Source organism: Hippocampus zosterae, chromosome 11 (genome assembly GCF_025434085.1).
Source record: "Hippocampus zosterae strain Florida chromosome 11, ASM2543408v3, whole genome shotgun sequence".
In the NCBI taxonomy this organism is placed as follows: Eukaryota; Metazoa; Chordata; class Actinopteri; order Syngnathiformes; family Syngnathidae; genus Hippocampus; species Hippocampus zosterae.
Genome location: NC_067461.1, coordinates 18,239,390 through 18,254,779, shown reverse-complemented (window position 1 = coordinate 18,254,779; position 15,390 = coordinate 18,239,390). Strand labels below are relative to the sequence as shown.

The 15,390-nt window shown below is 41.3% G+C and overlaps 1 protein-coding gene across 1 annotated transcript in view; it reads right to left on the bottom strand.

The window, feature by feature from the left end:
• Window positions 1-2,572: 2,572 nt before the first annotated feature.
• LOC127610084 (serine/threonine-protein kinase 32C-like) overlaps window positions 2,573-15,390 on the bottom strand; it is a 55,686-nt gene continuing 42,868 nt past the window's right edge. The window contains exons 6-12 of the mRNA XM_052079812.1: window positions 14,956-15,045; window positions 14,432-14,535; window positions 14,024-14,140; window positions 11,768-11,893; window positions 11,406-11,534; window positions 8,433-8,500; window positions 2,573-7,045 (exon numbers count right to left, since the gene is read on the bottom strand). Coding sequence (XP_051935772.1) covers window positions 6,850-7,045; window positions 8,433-8,500; window positions 11,406-11,534; window positions 11,768-11,893; window positions 14,024-14,140; window positions 14,432-14,535; window positions 14,956-15,045 — 830 coding nt within the window. The 3' untranslated portion in view covers window positions 2,573-6,849. The remainder of the gene's footprint in view (window positions 7,046-8,432; window positions 8,501-11,405; window positions 11,535-11,767; window positions 11,894-14,023; window positions 14,141-14,431; window positions 14,536-14,955; window positions 15,046-15,390) is intronic.

Below are 15,390 nucleotides of genomic sequence, written 5' to 3'. Positions count from 1 at the left end.
ACATCCTCGAGGACCCGCTGAACATTAAGTCCTAAATCAGACATCCATGGAGGGATTCCTTGAGGATTTTGAACTTTAACAACAGAGGAGCCTTGCATTACTTCCTTTTCCTGTTGTTATACATTACATAATTACAGGCCCATTAAGACTACATTGACTCACAAGGTTTTATGGACAGGGTGGGCCTTGCCCCCATATGCAAACGGAGCATACAAGGACAAATTTCTCCAACAGCTAACAAAGGCTGAGAAATTGCTTTTACAAACAAAGGGAGTATGTTTACAGCATTACTATTATAATTACTGATATTTATTCATTAGTAAGCCATCAACATAAGTTGTCGTATTGGTGACGCATTGATGAGTGGAACATTAAAATGTTCTTCCATTCAACAGCAGAAGGTACAATAAACTTGTGTATATCCACCTGTTGCCATATATGCAGCCAAATATTTAATGTCTTCTGGTGAATATAACAGCTCAGTGATCACAATTCAACAGACCGACATTTCACACGGAATTAGAACATTTATTGGTAAATTGAGGTAAGATCATCACCTGCATTTATCCTTTTTATATTTACGTGTGTTGTTTTCATTGATGTGAAATGGGTGCTAAATGAACGTTGAGAAACACTCATCTAATCATGGTCTCTGACAAGCTCGATACACATTGCAAATTCCATATTCAATAGGAAGGAGTGATTAAGGTATATTAAATGCATTGTTATGCACTGCTGAGAATCATATATGAAAGAGCTAAACTCCTTCAGAAACTTCATTCTTGTCCCTCTTTATGTAAACCAGGGTGTCTCAAAATGCATTTCCAACGTAACCTGCCTCTAATTAAGCTGCAAAAATGGGGGGGGGGGGGGGGGGGTTCTGATGTTAGCTGTTACTAGCACTGATGAACACTTAATTTCTTGAAAAATGTCATATTCTTATCTTAATAACTTCACTGTCATTAAAAATATCATTTTTCAACTTACTGTCACAATACAAATAAACAATGTGCGTGCTAAAAGTGTGATTCTCAGTCATCCTGGTCATGACTCAAGGTCATCCACAATTGAGGCAACTGGACTCATCTTGTTAGTTCTTTTTTTTCCCCAAAACATTGAAAAATGTCTTAAGGCAAATATGCTATTTGACTATGTGTGTGTATATATGTATTAAGGGTGTGGAAAATAATCGATACATCGATGCGCACGTGCGCGATGCGAGTGCATCGGCTCATTCATTGGGTACGACGCGATTGACGGGTGAAATCGAGATTCATCACGAAGCATTGGTTGGTATCGGTAAAATCCGATTCAAGCGCCGTTTAATTCATGTTAAACGTTATCTAACTGCCCTTTCCTAGGCGCATTGAATGCACCATCATTGTTTTGCGTTTTGTGTTGAATACGGACGGTCGCCGTGCGTCACATACAGTCCAGTACACAACTAGCGAAACACTATGGAACTTTGCGCAAGCAGCAGCGAGGAAACGACTGTATTTAATGCTTCCGCAACATTCAGATCTTATGTTTGGAAATACTAATTCGAAAAGAAAGACAGAAAGATTGATAAAAGCTCCGTAATTTGCAAAGAATGTCGCACTACGAAGCCATACAACGGCAGCACCACAAATATGCAGACCACTTAAAACGATGGCACCACATTCCCGACAAGTTTCCCGCCCCTCCCCGGCCTCCCCGTCCAGTTCCTCGGTGGACACCGGAGAAACTCTTGGCAAACCAGGTCAGGATCAGAAAAAAATCGCCTCTTATTTTGGGGGTCCCCTTGCAGCTCACTGTGACCGCGCAAGGAAAAACTATATATGGATGACTCTTTTGGACATTTCATTTTGACACTCAGTGAGAGTGGTCTGTGTACGCTATAATACACACAGCAGCTTTGCGGCTGGGACTGCCACATTGTTTTAATTGTATTTTTTTCCTGTCCTACGGAGATGGATATCTCATGTAAGACACTCAGTGAGTAATCTGTTTGCGTTTACACTACAGCAACAGCTGTGAGTCTCAGGTGCCAAATTGTTTACATTTTCTTTGCACAAAACCCAATTGTGAAAGGGCTTAAATAAGTTGTTTTACACATTCTACTGTTTATAAGGAATAAAGTGGTCTACTTTTTGCAATACCATACTGAATTCCATCTTTTTTTAAAACTTTTTTTCTTTGCGTATTTGCATCATGTTTAATTGCACACACAATATCACAACTTGCACTGTATCGTATCGCATTGATTTGAACTAAATGTGTATCGCGTCGTATCACATCGTGAAGACGGTGAAACGTATCGCATCGTGTCGCCAGAAAATTACATGTATCGTTTAAGTATCGCATCGCTGGTAGTGCATCGAGATGTGTATCGAATCGTCCTCAGTGCTGAGATTCACATCCCTAATATGTATGTATGTATGTATATATATATATATATATATATATATATATATTAGACATATACATACACTGTTTATCTATATATATACACACACACACACTTGTACTCATCTCATCTTTTCAACTGAGGTTGTATTCCTTCAGGAGACAAAAATACTCAACTGACGCCTTCTGGGAAGGAGATTTATTTGAAGCAGCATGTTATGAACACAAAAGCAGTTTCAGTAAGTTTACAGTACAAGGCTTTTCATCGTTTACCTCATAAAAATCCTGTTGCACAAGAATTACATGGAGGAAAGGAGAAACAAATTTCATTGTCTTAATTTAATGGTAACAGGGTACCGACTTCTAAACTGTAATCGACAGAGTTATAACATGTACCCTTTTGCATACCTTGAGGGCGTCGAATTAGACCACGGCTGATTAGGAGACATGCTTTGCTGGTCATATACGAGCACAGAAGGCTTTGAAAACACCGAAGAGCATCCAAACATTAACACTTGAAAGGAACACGTCAGGAGGGTAAGCAAGCAATGTCCATCTCGGAATGATCACTGTTATCGAAAAACAAAACAGATTAGCATTGCAAGCCACACCTAATTGTGAAAATCAATTATCCATTGAAAAACAATTGGCAAACAGCATAATGCGCACAGGCCTGTGATGCATCTTATTTCAATGGCGTGTTGACCGTTTTCAGACACCCCCCCTCCATATGCAATATTTTCTTCTGTGCAGAAGGAAGTGAAAGGAACCCCTCAAACAACTCACCCAGAAAGTGCACGAGCCTTGATATTTGAACATCGAAGCAAGAATATGAAGTAATTGAACACTAGATTAATGCATTGAACGCATTTTGATGGTAGGTCTGATCAGAGGAGTGTCGTTCTAATCGCCATCGCAACGTCTGTTCACCTACATTGAAGTGCAATAATATTGGAGGACAAGACAAGACACCTCTCATGTGGAGTAGGCACGATTGGCAAATCTATCGGTATCGTTTGGCGTTGACGTGTAGTACTTGAGGCTGCAGGGGTTGACTTCTTTTTCCATCAATACAAAAGACGGCTGGGATAAGCCCGCACGCTTGCAACCCTCGTGAGAATAAGCGGTGCAGAAAACGGATGGATGGATCAGTCCTGTACAGTCTTGAAAACATAAAAATAATATGTAGTTTGAAATAAATCAATAAAAAAATGTTTTTTAATCCATGACCATCCTGCATCGTTGAAGGTTTCTGAGAGTCAGATGAAGTAAGATCCTGATCGATCAGGAGAAGATAAAACTACTTTATGCTTCATGAAGGAAGTTACTTAGTTTGGTGTTTACTCTCAACTGGCTATGGAACTCCCTTGGACACAACTACAGTACTCTCTTGGCATATCCACAGCACGTCACACTTTTCAATACTGCACAGTATTCTTTTAACACAGGTTATGCTTGCAAATTATTGTGTTCAAACACATTTAACATCCGTTTAAAATGTGCCAACTAACATGTTCAAATTGTTGAAAGCGTGTGCTCGGTGTAAAACTATATAAAACCATTTTTTATATGACGTCATCTGAACATATGCCCCGCGATAAACGGAGGTTCTCTGAAATGCAACCGCATTTGTGTATAGCGCGTGGGCTTGGTTTCTTTCATGTCCTACAGCTTGGCAACAAATGTATGTTTACTACTACTGTCAAACTGTAGTCACCATCATGGCAAGTAATCGACTGTACGGGGAGTCCTGGAGAAAACAAAATCATTCTTGCTATGGCAACATTAAGAATATCAAGACAACCTTACAGGATCGTAGAATGTAATTCAGACCATACAACAACACCATGGCGTCTGGAGAACACCAGGTTTAGGCGTCTCAGTACAGATAAACGTCCAAAAACAGACACGCAGGCAAGTTGCACTTGGAATCAACAATGGTGTGAGCATTGAGGTATGCTATCATCAATAGCTTGTGCATGCACAAATCAGCCATTCAAGCTGAAGCTCCAGGCTTTGGCAAAACCAAGCTTATACCACACAACATGCAAAACATAATAACAATAATCATAATATATTTATAATAATGTAAAATAAAAATAAAGAGAGTATATGACAGACTTGAAGGATGCTACGTTTCAATGTTGGTAATCCAGTCATTCGAATTAAACCGTGTGGGGAAAAACACATGCTGACTATTTTAAAGGGACAAAATTACGTTAGAACCCCAATATTCACACACCCCACAGTTAGACTTTTTCATTCATTTATTGATTCAAATTAATCAATTAATTACAAGACATGGGTGAACTTGGCTCAAAAAGAATGTCGGGTCAAACACCAGCATACTCAAAGAACTCCGTTCAGCAAGCGTCAAAGAATTAACTGCATGTTATGCGGCCAAGTAAGATGGAAGTGAAGTCAAAATCTTGTGAAATTAGATACAGGGGGGGTCCTTGAAATTTGAAGAAAGTTCTGTCGCTAATGTGTTACAGTAAATATATTATTTATTTATGTTTTAAACACTTCAAGGCCATAAAATAACAATATACTACCGCAGTAACTGAGCGTGCTGCCTTGGGCCAAGCGACAGTGTATCCTCACACCACAGTGTGCATTCATAACTCTGAAATGTCATAATTACAGTGGAAATTTGCATGAGAAACACTTCTAGGTCACGAATGAAAAATATTGAAAGAGTGGTGGCAACGAAACGCGTCTTCTTCAGCTGCGTGGCAATATATTGAGACGGCGCTTGCTGACTGATACTGGTTGCATTAGCAACGTAACTTTTGCCCCTTGTCAAAGAGTGTTTTAAAGAGTATCCTCTTGTTTTTTGAATTACAGCCCGGCACATATTTTCACAGCTGTACAGCTGATTTACTTGGATTACTTAATGAAATCCAAACAATTCAGAAGTTGACATACTGTTTAGAATTGTGTTTGACCAAAGAGGTACCACTGTAAGATATTCTGTTTTCAAAAGTTGATTAGCCTCGCTTAGCAAAGCTTTCTTCTTGTTCAAACATTAATAAATGTCCCACACGATTGCTAAAAATAGTAAATACGCTTAATTTATGACCGATATATATAAGACAATTTTAATCTCTTGCGTCAACTTTTCGACACAAGTGCCTCTGGATGACATCAAAAGTAGGAGTAGGTTGACAGCTGACTGCAAGCTTTTAGGTCATACCAGAGCTAAATTAAGTTATCCAGCTCCCAGACCAAATCAGCACTTTTACATGTCATCAAATTCCCTTCTTACCGGTACCTGAATTCTGAGAGTTTCTACATATTGACAATATGACTATACAGTGGACTATCCATGCCATACAGAAAGAAGAGAGACACGTACATTCACATACTTCCTTAGAAATGGTTATGCAAATGGTAGAAAAGCTTTGGCCTATGTTGCCTACAAGATGTGCCTGCACACTTGGAGCGAAGAGCAGAATGAAGCAATGCGAAGGATTCACTCCACAAGCTTCTTTCTTTAGTTGAGTTTAATTAAATGTGTCGAGTTTGCAGCCCCACATAAAACTGTGGTGACGTTATTTACCTACCAGTTACGCTATTTACATGTTTTTCATTTTGTGACGAGCTTTAAGTTGGATCATTGCTACAAGTTCCCATGTGTTTAAACCGAGAGTAATGGTCTCGCCTTAAACGTACCAAAATGGCAATTATTGGACTTGATTGTGAAAACTATTTGAAATGCTGACAGCCAGTCAGTTCGATCCCCAGGATGAGCACTGCAGGAAGGCAATTTTCACTGGCTATTTCCAGAGCATTTGCTGAACAAAAAGAGAACATTTTGAGAAGCAAATCTAATTTCCAGCTTCTTGACATTTACTCCTAAATGTGACATACCTTAAGTCAGAGTTTATACAACATCTGACACACTGCGTCTATTCGATGTATGGTTTAAATGTGAATAATGCAAATAATATTAAGTTGGTCGCTGTTGCATAAATGTGAATGACTTTATGAAGGTGCGGCAATAGGAGCACACCAGGACATCTTGAAAAAAAAAAACAATCGCTTTGAATTAGGGCATTCGTCACATTAGAGAAGCTGTGGGGAGGAGTGAAGCAGAGACAAGCTAAAACTGTAAAACTGTCTGTGCACGTTGAATAATTCAGTCATCCTAGGCTCATTTTGAAGAGGCGGCGAGGGAAAGCATCTCTACTAAAACCACCAAAGCCACCAAAATATCAGGAACAGCTATTGCTGAGGATGGCATCAGATTTGCAGAGCATTTTGCTTCACCTCCTAGCATGTGATACTCTGTCATGCTGTGAATGAAGTGTAACATTGCATAGAAGTTGGAGCATTGTGAAGGACGGACAAGACGGTGGAGAATCTGCTTCATTCTTGCCTTACCGGGGAAGGGAGCTACAGAATAAAATTAATTGGGTCCTGCAGTGCATCTGTTCCATGAGCTGATGTGGCACTGCACTAGCAGCTGCCAGGGGAGGAGCACACCGAGCCACACATGCTCAGTTTGGAAGAGGATTCGGGCTCTGGCTCGGGTTCCTGTTCCGGTTCAGGCTCGGCCGCGTCGTCGTCAGTACCGCCAGCCTCCGCATCGCCATCCCCGCTGGCATCATCTCCACCAGCCTCGCTATGACCCTCTTCTTGACGCTTTTTCAACCTGAGAGCAGGAATTTTATTTATTTATTTTTTTAAACGCAGTCCACACAGTTATATTAATCAAGTTGCATTAATATTTGACCCATACAGTGCTATTTTTAGGTCCCGGAAAGTAATGGATTTTGTAGAATGCAAGACATAATGTTAAAAGTTTAATGAGAGCAGTTCTGCTGTGATATTATACGCCACAATCTAAATAGAACTCATCAATAATCACCAAATTAGAACAAAATGAGTCATTTCTGATAAAGAAGGCTTTGAGTACTGCTGCAGTGTCAGAACTGGGTCGATAATAAGCCATTTAAAGAACCAAAAAGGGTTGAGATAACCAATACATGATGGAACTTTTCTCATGATTTACCAAAGTAGTGTGCACATATATAAATGGAATGTAATCCTTTCATGCACCCTGCAACCTGTTAACATGATGACCTGTCCACTGTTATAACCGCTGTTCCCGAAAACGTTAACATGCTAATCCTGTAAAACCAACTACGGTTCAACCAAACCTTTGCTATTTCATCCTGCTTAATTCACTAATTCAACTAAACACAACTTACCGTACATGATTCTAAAAAAATTATTTGGACTGTTCAGTCAACAGCCCAAATTGCAATTGTTGTTCTCAATAACCCAATATGTTATGAGACTGTTACTCAGTAGAGCGAAGACCTTGGCACCAAGAAAACATTGTTGACAACAGCTGATGAACAGATGAGTAGTGCCATTGTGATTCTGGAGCAGACATTTCCTTAGTTTGATAACTCAAACGTTGAAAATAAATTCGTCTTTTCACACATTTATCCAGCTGCTCAACCATTTAATGGGTTCTTACTTACCTCTAACATGTATGTGGAGCATTGTACTAGCTCCAAATGCTAAGCGGAACTGCTAATTACTACACATTTTTAGAACAGTATCCAATGAAGTCTTTCCAGTTGACGCACATCAATTTCCAGATACTGAACATGTGAATTAGCCTGCATCACCACATTCCCAAAATGCATGCAAGTAACAACAAGTGTCAAAATGGTCAAATCACAACAATAGCAACCATTACAAACCCTTTAGGTGCTGCTATCGGCAATCATTTTCCATATTTGTCTTTGCTGCAAGATCTGGTTATGATTTAGCTTAGGTTTTGTGTGTGTGTGTGTGTGTGTGTGCACTAATTTTGTGTTTGTACTCAGTAGATCCATAGATTGCCTGCATAATTGAGGACAGATTGCAATCTGAGGGTATCTGATTACATGTGTCTTTTTCCCCCTTAAGCATCCGCGATCTACATCCAAATTGTGCCACTTGGCAGCAAATAATCAGAATTTCGTCATTTGCACCAGGTGGTGTCAAGCCAGCCTCAGTTAGCTGTAGATCCAGCTTTGCCTTACTTCTCTCGGTTGAAAATCATGAATTCTTGCTGCACTGCTTCAAGGCACTCCTGTAGATAGTCATTTTCCTGCAAAAAAAAACAAAATAAACAAAAAAAAACAGTCCGACTATTCAAGTGCATCCATCTTGATCATGTCACATATCAACACCATCGTCCTCATTAATGGCATAAACGAATCTCAATGTCAGTTTGCATCACAAATGACATCGTAACCTCTGAGATCAGTTTCATTTTCAGCTTCCCCCCCACTCTATGACACGTCATGAATTGTCTTCATCAAATTGGATGTTTTGCCCACAACAAAAATAAAAGCTGACATTTGTAAAAGCTCTTGAGGCCATTACAACAGCTCTGAAAGCTTCATAATTTAATATAACCTTGGAAATAACCCTTCTCGTCTCTGCTTGCTGGGTGTACACATGCTGCGGACATTAAACAGTATAAACACAAACGGTACATACCGTATTTTCCGCACTAAAAGGCGCACCTAAAAGCTTTCCATTTTCTGAAAAGCTCACAGCACCTTAAAATTAGATGTGCCTTGTGTATGGTCATTACGGTACAGTGTCAACCCCAAAATGACTCCTTGCTAGAGACATGCTTACAACGCAGCGTTCAAACTTAAGGCGATTGGTTACGCAGTTGAACACGGAAATAGAGCAGCGGCAAGAGAGTTCAACGTTAACGAGTCAATGTTATAACTTGCTGTTGGTTAAGTGAACTGTGTGGCTGCTTTATGAAATAAGTTTTACTGACATCTGATTGTTCTGTTGGTGTTTCCTTGAGCATAGCTCCATCCAGTGGATGCATTGTAGCTTGTGTCTTATAATGCGGTGCGCCCAATGTATGAAAAAAAAAGTACAAAATAGGCCATTCATTGAAGGTGTGCCTCATAATCCAGTGCACCTTATAGTGTGGAAAACACGATACTGGGCTGACGTTATTTTCACTCAGGCTTTGACACTCTGATGGGCACAAGACTGTTGCGCCAATACACTGAGGGGAAATCTGTTTCGAATGATGTGTTGACAAAATAAAAACTGCAAGGTCAAATAAAGAAGGGTTCTTGTTTGACATTGAACCCCTCCGTGACCCGTCACCTGGAGGGGTTTGTGTGTCTCAATGATCCTGGGAGCTAAGTTGCCTGGGGCTTTATGCCCCTGGCAGGGTCACCCATGGCAAACAGGTCCTAGGTGAGGGACCAGACAAAGCACGGCTCACAAACCCCTTATGATGAAAAAAAAAAAAAAAAAAAGGATCCCAGTTTCCCTTGCCCGGACGTGTGTCACCGGGGCCCCCCTCTGGAGCCAGGCCTGGGGGTGGGGGTGGGGCTCATTGGCGAGGGCCTGGTGGCCGGGCCTGCACCCATGGAGCCCGGCCGGGCTCAGCCGGAAGAGGCAACGTAGGTCCCCCTTTTCATGGGCTCACCACCCATGGGAAGGGCCAAAGGGGTCGGGTGCAATGTGAGCTGGGCAGCAGCCAAAGGCGGCGACCCTGGCGGTCCGATCCTCGGCTGCAGAAGCTAGCTAGGGACGTGGAATGTCACCTCTCTTGCAGGGAAGGAGCCCGAGCTGGTGTGCGAGGTAGAAAAGTTCAGACTGGATATAGTCGGACTTACCGCCACCCACAGCCTGGGGTCTGGTACCAGTTCTCTCGAGAAGGGTTGGACTCTCTTCCATTCTGGAGTTGCTCACTGTGAGAGGCGCAGAGCAGGTGTGGGCATGCTTGTTGCCCCCGGCTCAGTGCCTGTACATTGGGGTTCACACCGGTAGACGAGAGGGTTGCCTCCCTCCGCCTTCGGGTGGGGGGACGGGTCCTGACTGTTGTTTGTGCGTACGCACCCAACAGCGTACTCACCCTTTTTGGAGTCCTTGAAGGGTGTACTGGAGAATACTCCTGCTGGGTACTCCCTTGTTCTGCTGGGGGACTTCAATGCTCACATGGGCAACGACAATGAGACCTTGAGGGGCATGATTGGGAGGAACGGCCCCCCCGATCTGAACCCGAGTGGTGTTTTGTTATTGGACTTCTGTGCTCGTCACGGATTGTCCATAACGAACACCTTGTTCAAACATAAGGGTGTCCATATGTGCACTTGGCACCAGGACACCTTTGGCTGCAGTTCGATGATTGACTTTGTGGTTGTATCATCGGATTTGCGGCCGCATGTTTTGGATGCTGGGTGAAGAGAGGGGCGGAGCTGTCAACTGATCATCACCTGGTGGTGAGTAGGCTCTGATGGTGCGGGAAGATGCCGGTCCGACCTGGCAGACCCAGGTCCGACCTGGCAGACCCAAACGTATTGTGAGGGTTTGTTGGGAGCGTCTGGCGGAATCCCCTGTCAGAAGGAGTTTCAACTCCCACCTCCGACAGAGCTATTCCCATGTCCTGAGGGATGCGGGGGACATTGAGTCAGAGTATTGATTGTATTGATTCCATCATTTTAAATGTGCCGATTACTGCAGATGTCATTTATGGTCAGGACGATGATACGTAAAGTCAAGTGAAGGACCATGAAGTGAATACAAAATATACCGTGATAAATCAACAGATTATATAGAATGGATGTACTGCAGGGATGACTTTATGGCAAAGTTTGTTAGTGTTGTTGTAGTTTGCAACATACTGACAAACTGTGTGTTTTAGACCAATATAACATTGGAACTCATTACATAGTTGCCGCTGGGTGGATGTTTTGAGACTAGAGGAGGGAGCTGGAGTAGCCAGACAGAACGTATGTACACCAAAGCCACATACCCAAGATGGCCCCTGTCTTTCACCAAGCCTCAAGAAATATTTAAAGTCTAATATGTTGCATCAGTGAAAAGCTCAAATAATGTATTAACCCAAAACACAACATGAGGCACTGCAATAGGAGAAAATATAAGTGAGGGCGACATTTTAAAATATTTTATTTTAAAAACTAGTCTTTTTGGGTATGAAATAAATTGTCATCAGACATAATACTCACAGACTGTGAATCTTTGCTGTTGTCCCTGGACCGGTTCTTTGCTAGTCTTTTCTTCTTCTTGTGAAGGGGACGTGATTCCAAAATCATCTCCTCCAGCTCAAAGGTGGGGTCGCAGTGAAGGCGACCTTTCTGCACGACAGGAGGAAGAAACCAAAAGAGAGAATTTAAAAGCAAACAATTCATGTCTGCAAATCAGCAATGATATCAGGCTCCAAGGGACCTAAACATACTGGAACATACAAACACAGTATTAACAAATAGCAACAATCAAGTTTGACATTTATTATTGAGTAGTTGCAGGTCTGATTGAGCTGCAAAAAGTATTGTATGGGTGTGTCTGCGTTGGGTTGCTTGAGACTAACATTAGGAACAAATCCAGCGTCCATCTTTTTTTCATAAATGGCATCCCAGTTGATGTCAGCGAGGTAGGGAGAATTCTGCATGTCAGACAGGCTGGAGAATCGATGCTCAGGGTTCACTGTAAGTAGCTGGTGAACACACACGCACACACACACACACACACACACACACAAACACACAGAGTTTTTGCTTCAAACACAGCAGTTTCAGAAAAAAAATCAAAACTAATGAGAGTAGTTGGTTTAATTTGACTGAAAATAAAACAAGAATATATAGTCAATAAAATACCATAGATCTGTGTGTCGCTGTGCTGAATTTGGCAGTATAGGCTATACTTGAAAATATTCTTTCCTGATTGAGCTGATTCCACACTGCCAATAGCACCATAATAATTCACGAACTGGGACTTCCCCATTTTTGAGAACATTTGGTTCACCTTTTTGAGTTCCGTGCTCAAAATAGGTGGCAAAATCCTCCACTGCGCCTTAAATAAATTCATTAGAAGTGACGTTTAAACCCACGTGAATCCATGAACCAACAGGGGGCAGTGTTCATCCAATCAGTCATCCGTTATGTTAGACCAAAATTGTACCTCAACTGCTGTGGACATCTTTGAGAGAGGAAAAATTAGCTGACACTGTTCATGGCGTTTCACCTTATGTTAACTAATGGCAGAAAAAAATAATGGTGTGTGACTTTGGCTGTCACAGTAACACTCCTGTGCTTTTTCGTCCCTTGTTGATTTCAGCAGTTTCTTCCTGCAGGGCAAGATAGATCTGTCTCACTGGAGACCAGACAGAGCAATCGATTAGCATCTGAGTGGAAAAGACCCGCACTCCATCCAGAACATTCACACAGACACAGTGCATGTGCACAGTAGTTGTGCCGAATAATACCCAAGCCATACAAAAATAACTGCAGTTATTTTTGTAGTCTTGATTTAGTAAGCATTGAACAGATTAATCAAATTGAGTTAATCAGGTGAAAGGTTTGGTGTTCATGCCTTTAATTTGACCCCCCCCACGCCCCCCCCCCAAAAAAACCCAGCATGCACAAGGTCCACAGTTTCTCTGCCTCCTTGTCAGATTCCAAGCCTTCTGTTGCCTCCTACTCCTGAGGGTCTCCACTCATATTCCCCGCAGCTATAGCCAACCCATTTCCCATCGACCACAGCACGACCTCTGATATGACCCTTTTATCTGCTCCGCTCTTCCTGTCAGCCTCTTGAATTGATTCTGATTTCATTATGTTTTGATTTTACAAAGCTTAATGCCCTACATTTACCTTGTTTATGATAAAAAGGCCCAAAACAAAACCGTGTTTGTAGAGAAATAATAAAACATAAAATGCATATTCAATCAAAAGTAATGTTATGTAGATAAAATACCGGTAATCTTGTAATTTAGAATTGTTGTTTGTAGATACAGCATGATTGCCTAAAAGTCGTGAATTTTCAAGTGGGCGACCAGAATCCGTGACTTCAGGGGAGGCACCACACCTTCACAAAAATAAAAACATTTTGGTATGTTTGAAAATATCTATATTTCTAAATTCTTCTGACAAACAGTGAAAGAAGAGACAAAGTCGTTATACATGTCAAGCAGAATACTCTACAAAGTGCTCCAGAAGATCAGCTTCTTTCACAAGGGCTGATATTAAAAAATTCACATCAAATATTGAGTAATTAGCAAAGTGGATGGAATGATCAAAATAACATTTTTTTTGTGGTGTTTTAAAAAAAGTCTTCAAATGTTAAATGATGTCAAAGTCCATCAACATTTCAGTTTTGTTTTTGTTTTAAAGAAAATGTTGCAATGATAATTTAGTATTTTTTATTTTATTTTTTCAAATTCCTGACACCCCTCTCACAACGAACTACAGATAAGAAGATATGTACTCTATATAGGGATGGGATTGAAATCGGAACACACTGCGAAACCCATTCGGCAACCAAAACCACTTATCCAGCTGAGCTGGAGCCTATCCTCGCAGACCACAACCTAGAATGGTCACCAGTCATCACAGGGCACATAAAGAGACAACCAATCACACTCATGGTAAAATTGCAGTGTGGCAACGGAACCCATGATGCCTCCATAGAAGTCATGCCGGTGCACCACTGTGCTGTCAGTGACAACTTTGGAAACCTGAAATAAAATAAATTCACCACTGCCTCAGGGACTTTACTGCGGTGAAAAGCCATTTGCAAGGCAATCTGCATCATAACTCACAAAGAACGTCTGATATCTCCCACTTACCTTTCTCAAGAGAGAAACAAGGTCTTTGGGCCAGGCCGGGCTGTACTGGACACTGACTGTGCTGAAGAGCTGGATTAGAGACTCCAGAGAGTTACTGGCATGTATTTCATAGGGCCTCTGGATGCATGTTACAATGGAATGAAGGAAATATGAAAGAAACATAAAAGAAGACATCATTAGGGGAAAATTATTTTTGTAACGTACACAAAGAGTTGAATTTCTGGGGTGCCTCCTCATCAATCAACTGTGAAATCAATCACCCATGTAAAGCTTCTTGATCTTTGGGATATTTTGACAAAATCATATTATGTATTATTAAAAAACAGAGAAACTGGTCTAAGTTGTGGGAAAAAATGTGTGTTTCTCCTACAAGGAGGACAAGTTCAGAGTTTGAATCTGACAACTTACCCATCCCCGCAGAACTTCGAAGACTGTCACCCCTAATGACCACCAGTCTACTTCAAATGCGTAGCCCATCCCTCCATTCATAAAGGATTGAAAGATCTCTGGAGCTGATAGGAAACACAGTCACAGTGTACGGACAGTTCAGATTTCAAACATACACACAAACACATGCGACGAGGAAATCAACGGACATCCAAATTTGGCACCTTTTGCTGCAGCGTCTCGTCCAAGGTTCTACACAAACTTTAATGTATTTATTTACGAGGAGCACAGTGGCCCTTAACTTGATATTTTCAGGACACAAGATTTAGGGGTGCACACAAATCACAAATGAACATACGATGTGAATGTTCACATTTCCACTCATTTGCACTGTATTACTGATAAATGACAGAAATGTACAATGTGTATTTGAAAAATGAAGTATCAAGAGTTAGGGGATTCAAAGGCCGAAATCCTGCTCCTGTTGATGTTTTGCAAGACACTCACAAGAGTATGCAAATTACATTACACAGCTGCAATGTTACCCATGTATGGCTTGGTTCCAGCTAAGGCCGTTGCTCGCTCTCCATCCTTTATTATTGTCGCTATGTTGAAGTCTGTCAAATGAGCATGGCCTGAGAGGAAACAAATACTCGTTAAGTTCGAGTCATTCATTATTGACCAAAAGAGACGTTAATCCTCGTTACGGTTATGAGCATCACTCGATTGTAACTTTCCTAGGCTATTATGACTTTGCTATAGATGAAATGAAAACAGAGCCGATAGGTTCATTCGGCCCAGACGCTTTGGTGCTGTTAAATTTAACACTGAATTCAAACTTTGAAAACCTATTTGAATGTTATTTTGCTGATTGTGCATTTACAAAATTGTGCCACTAAGTGACTGTTAAATCAGTTCTAATAAAGCTTGCAGTATGCAGTTGAGGTGGTATATTCTCTGCCAGAGAGATATGGAGTGAT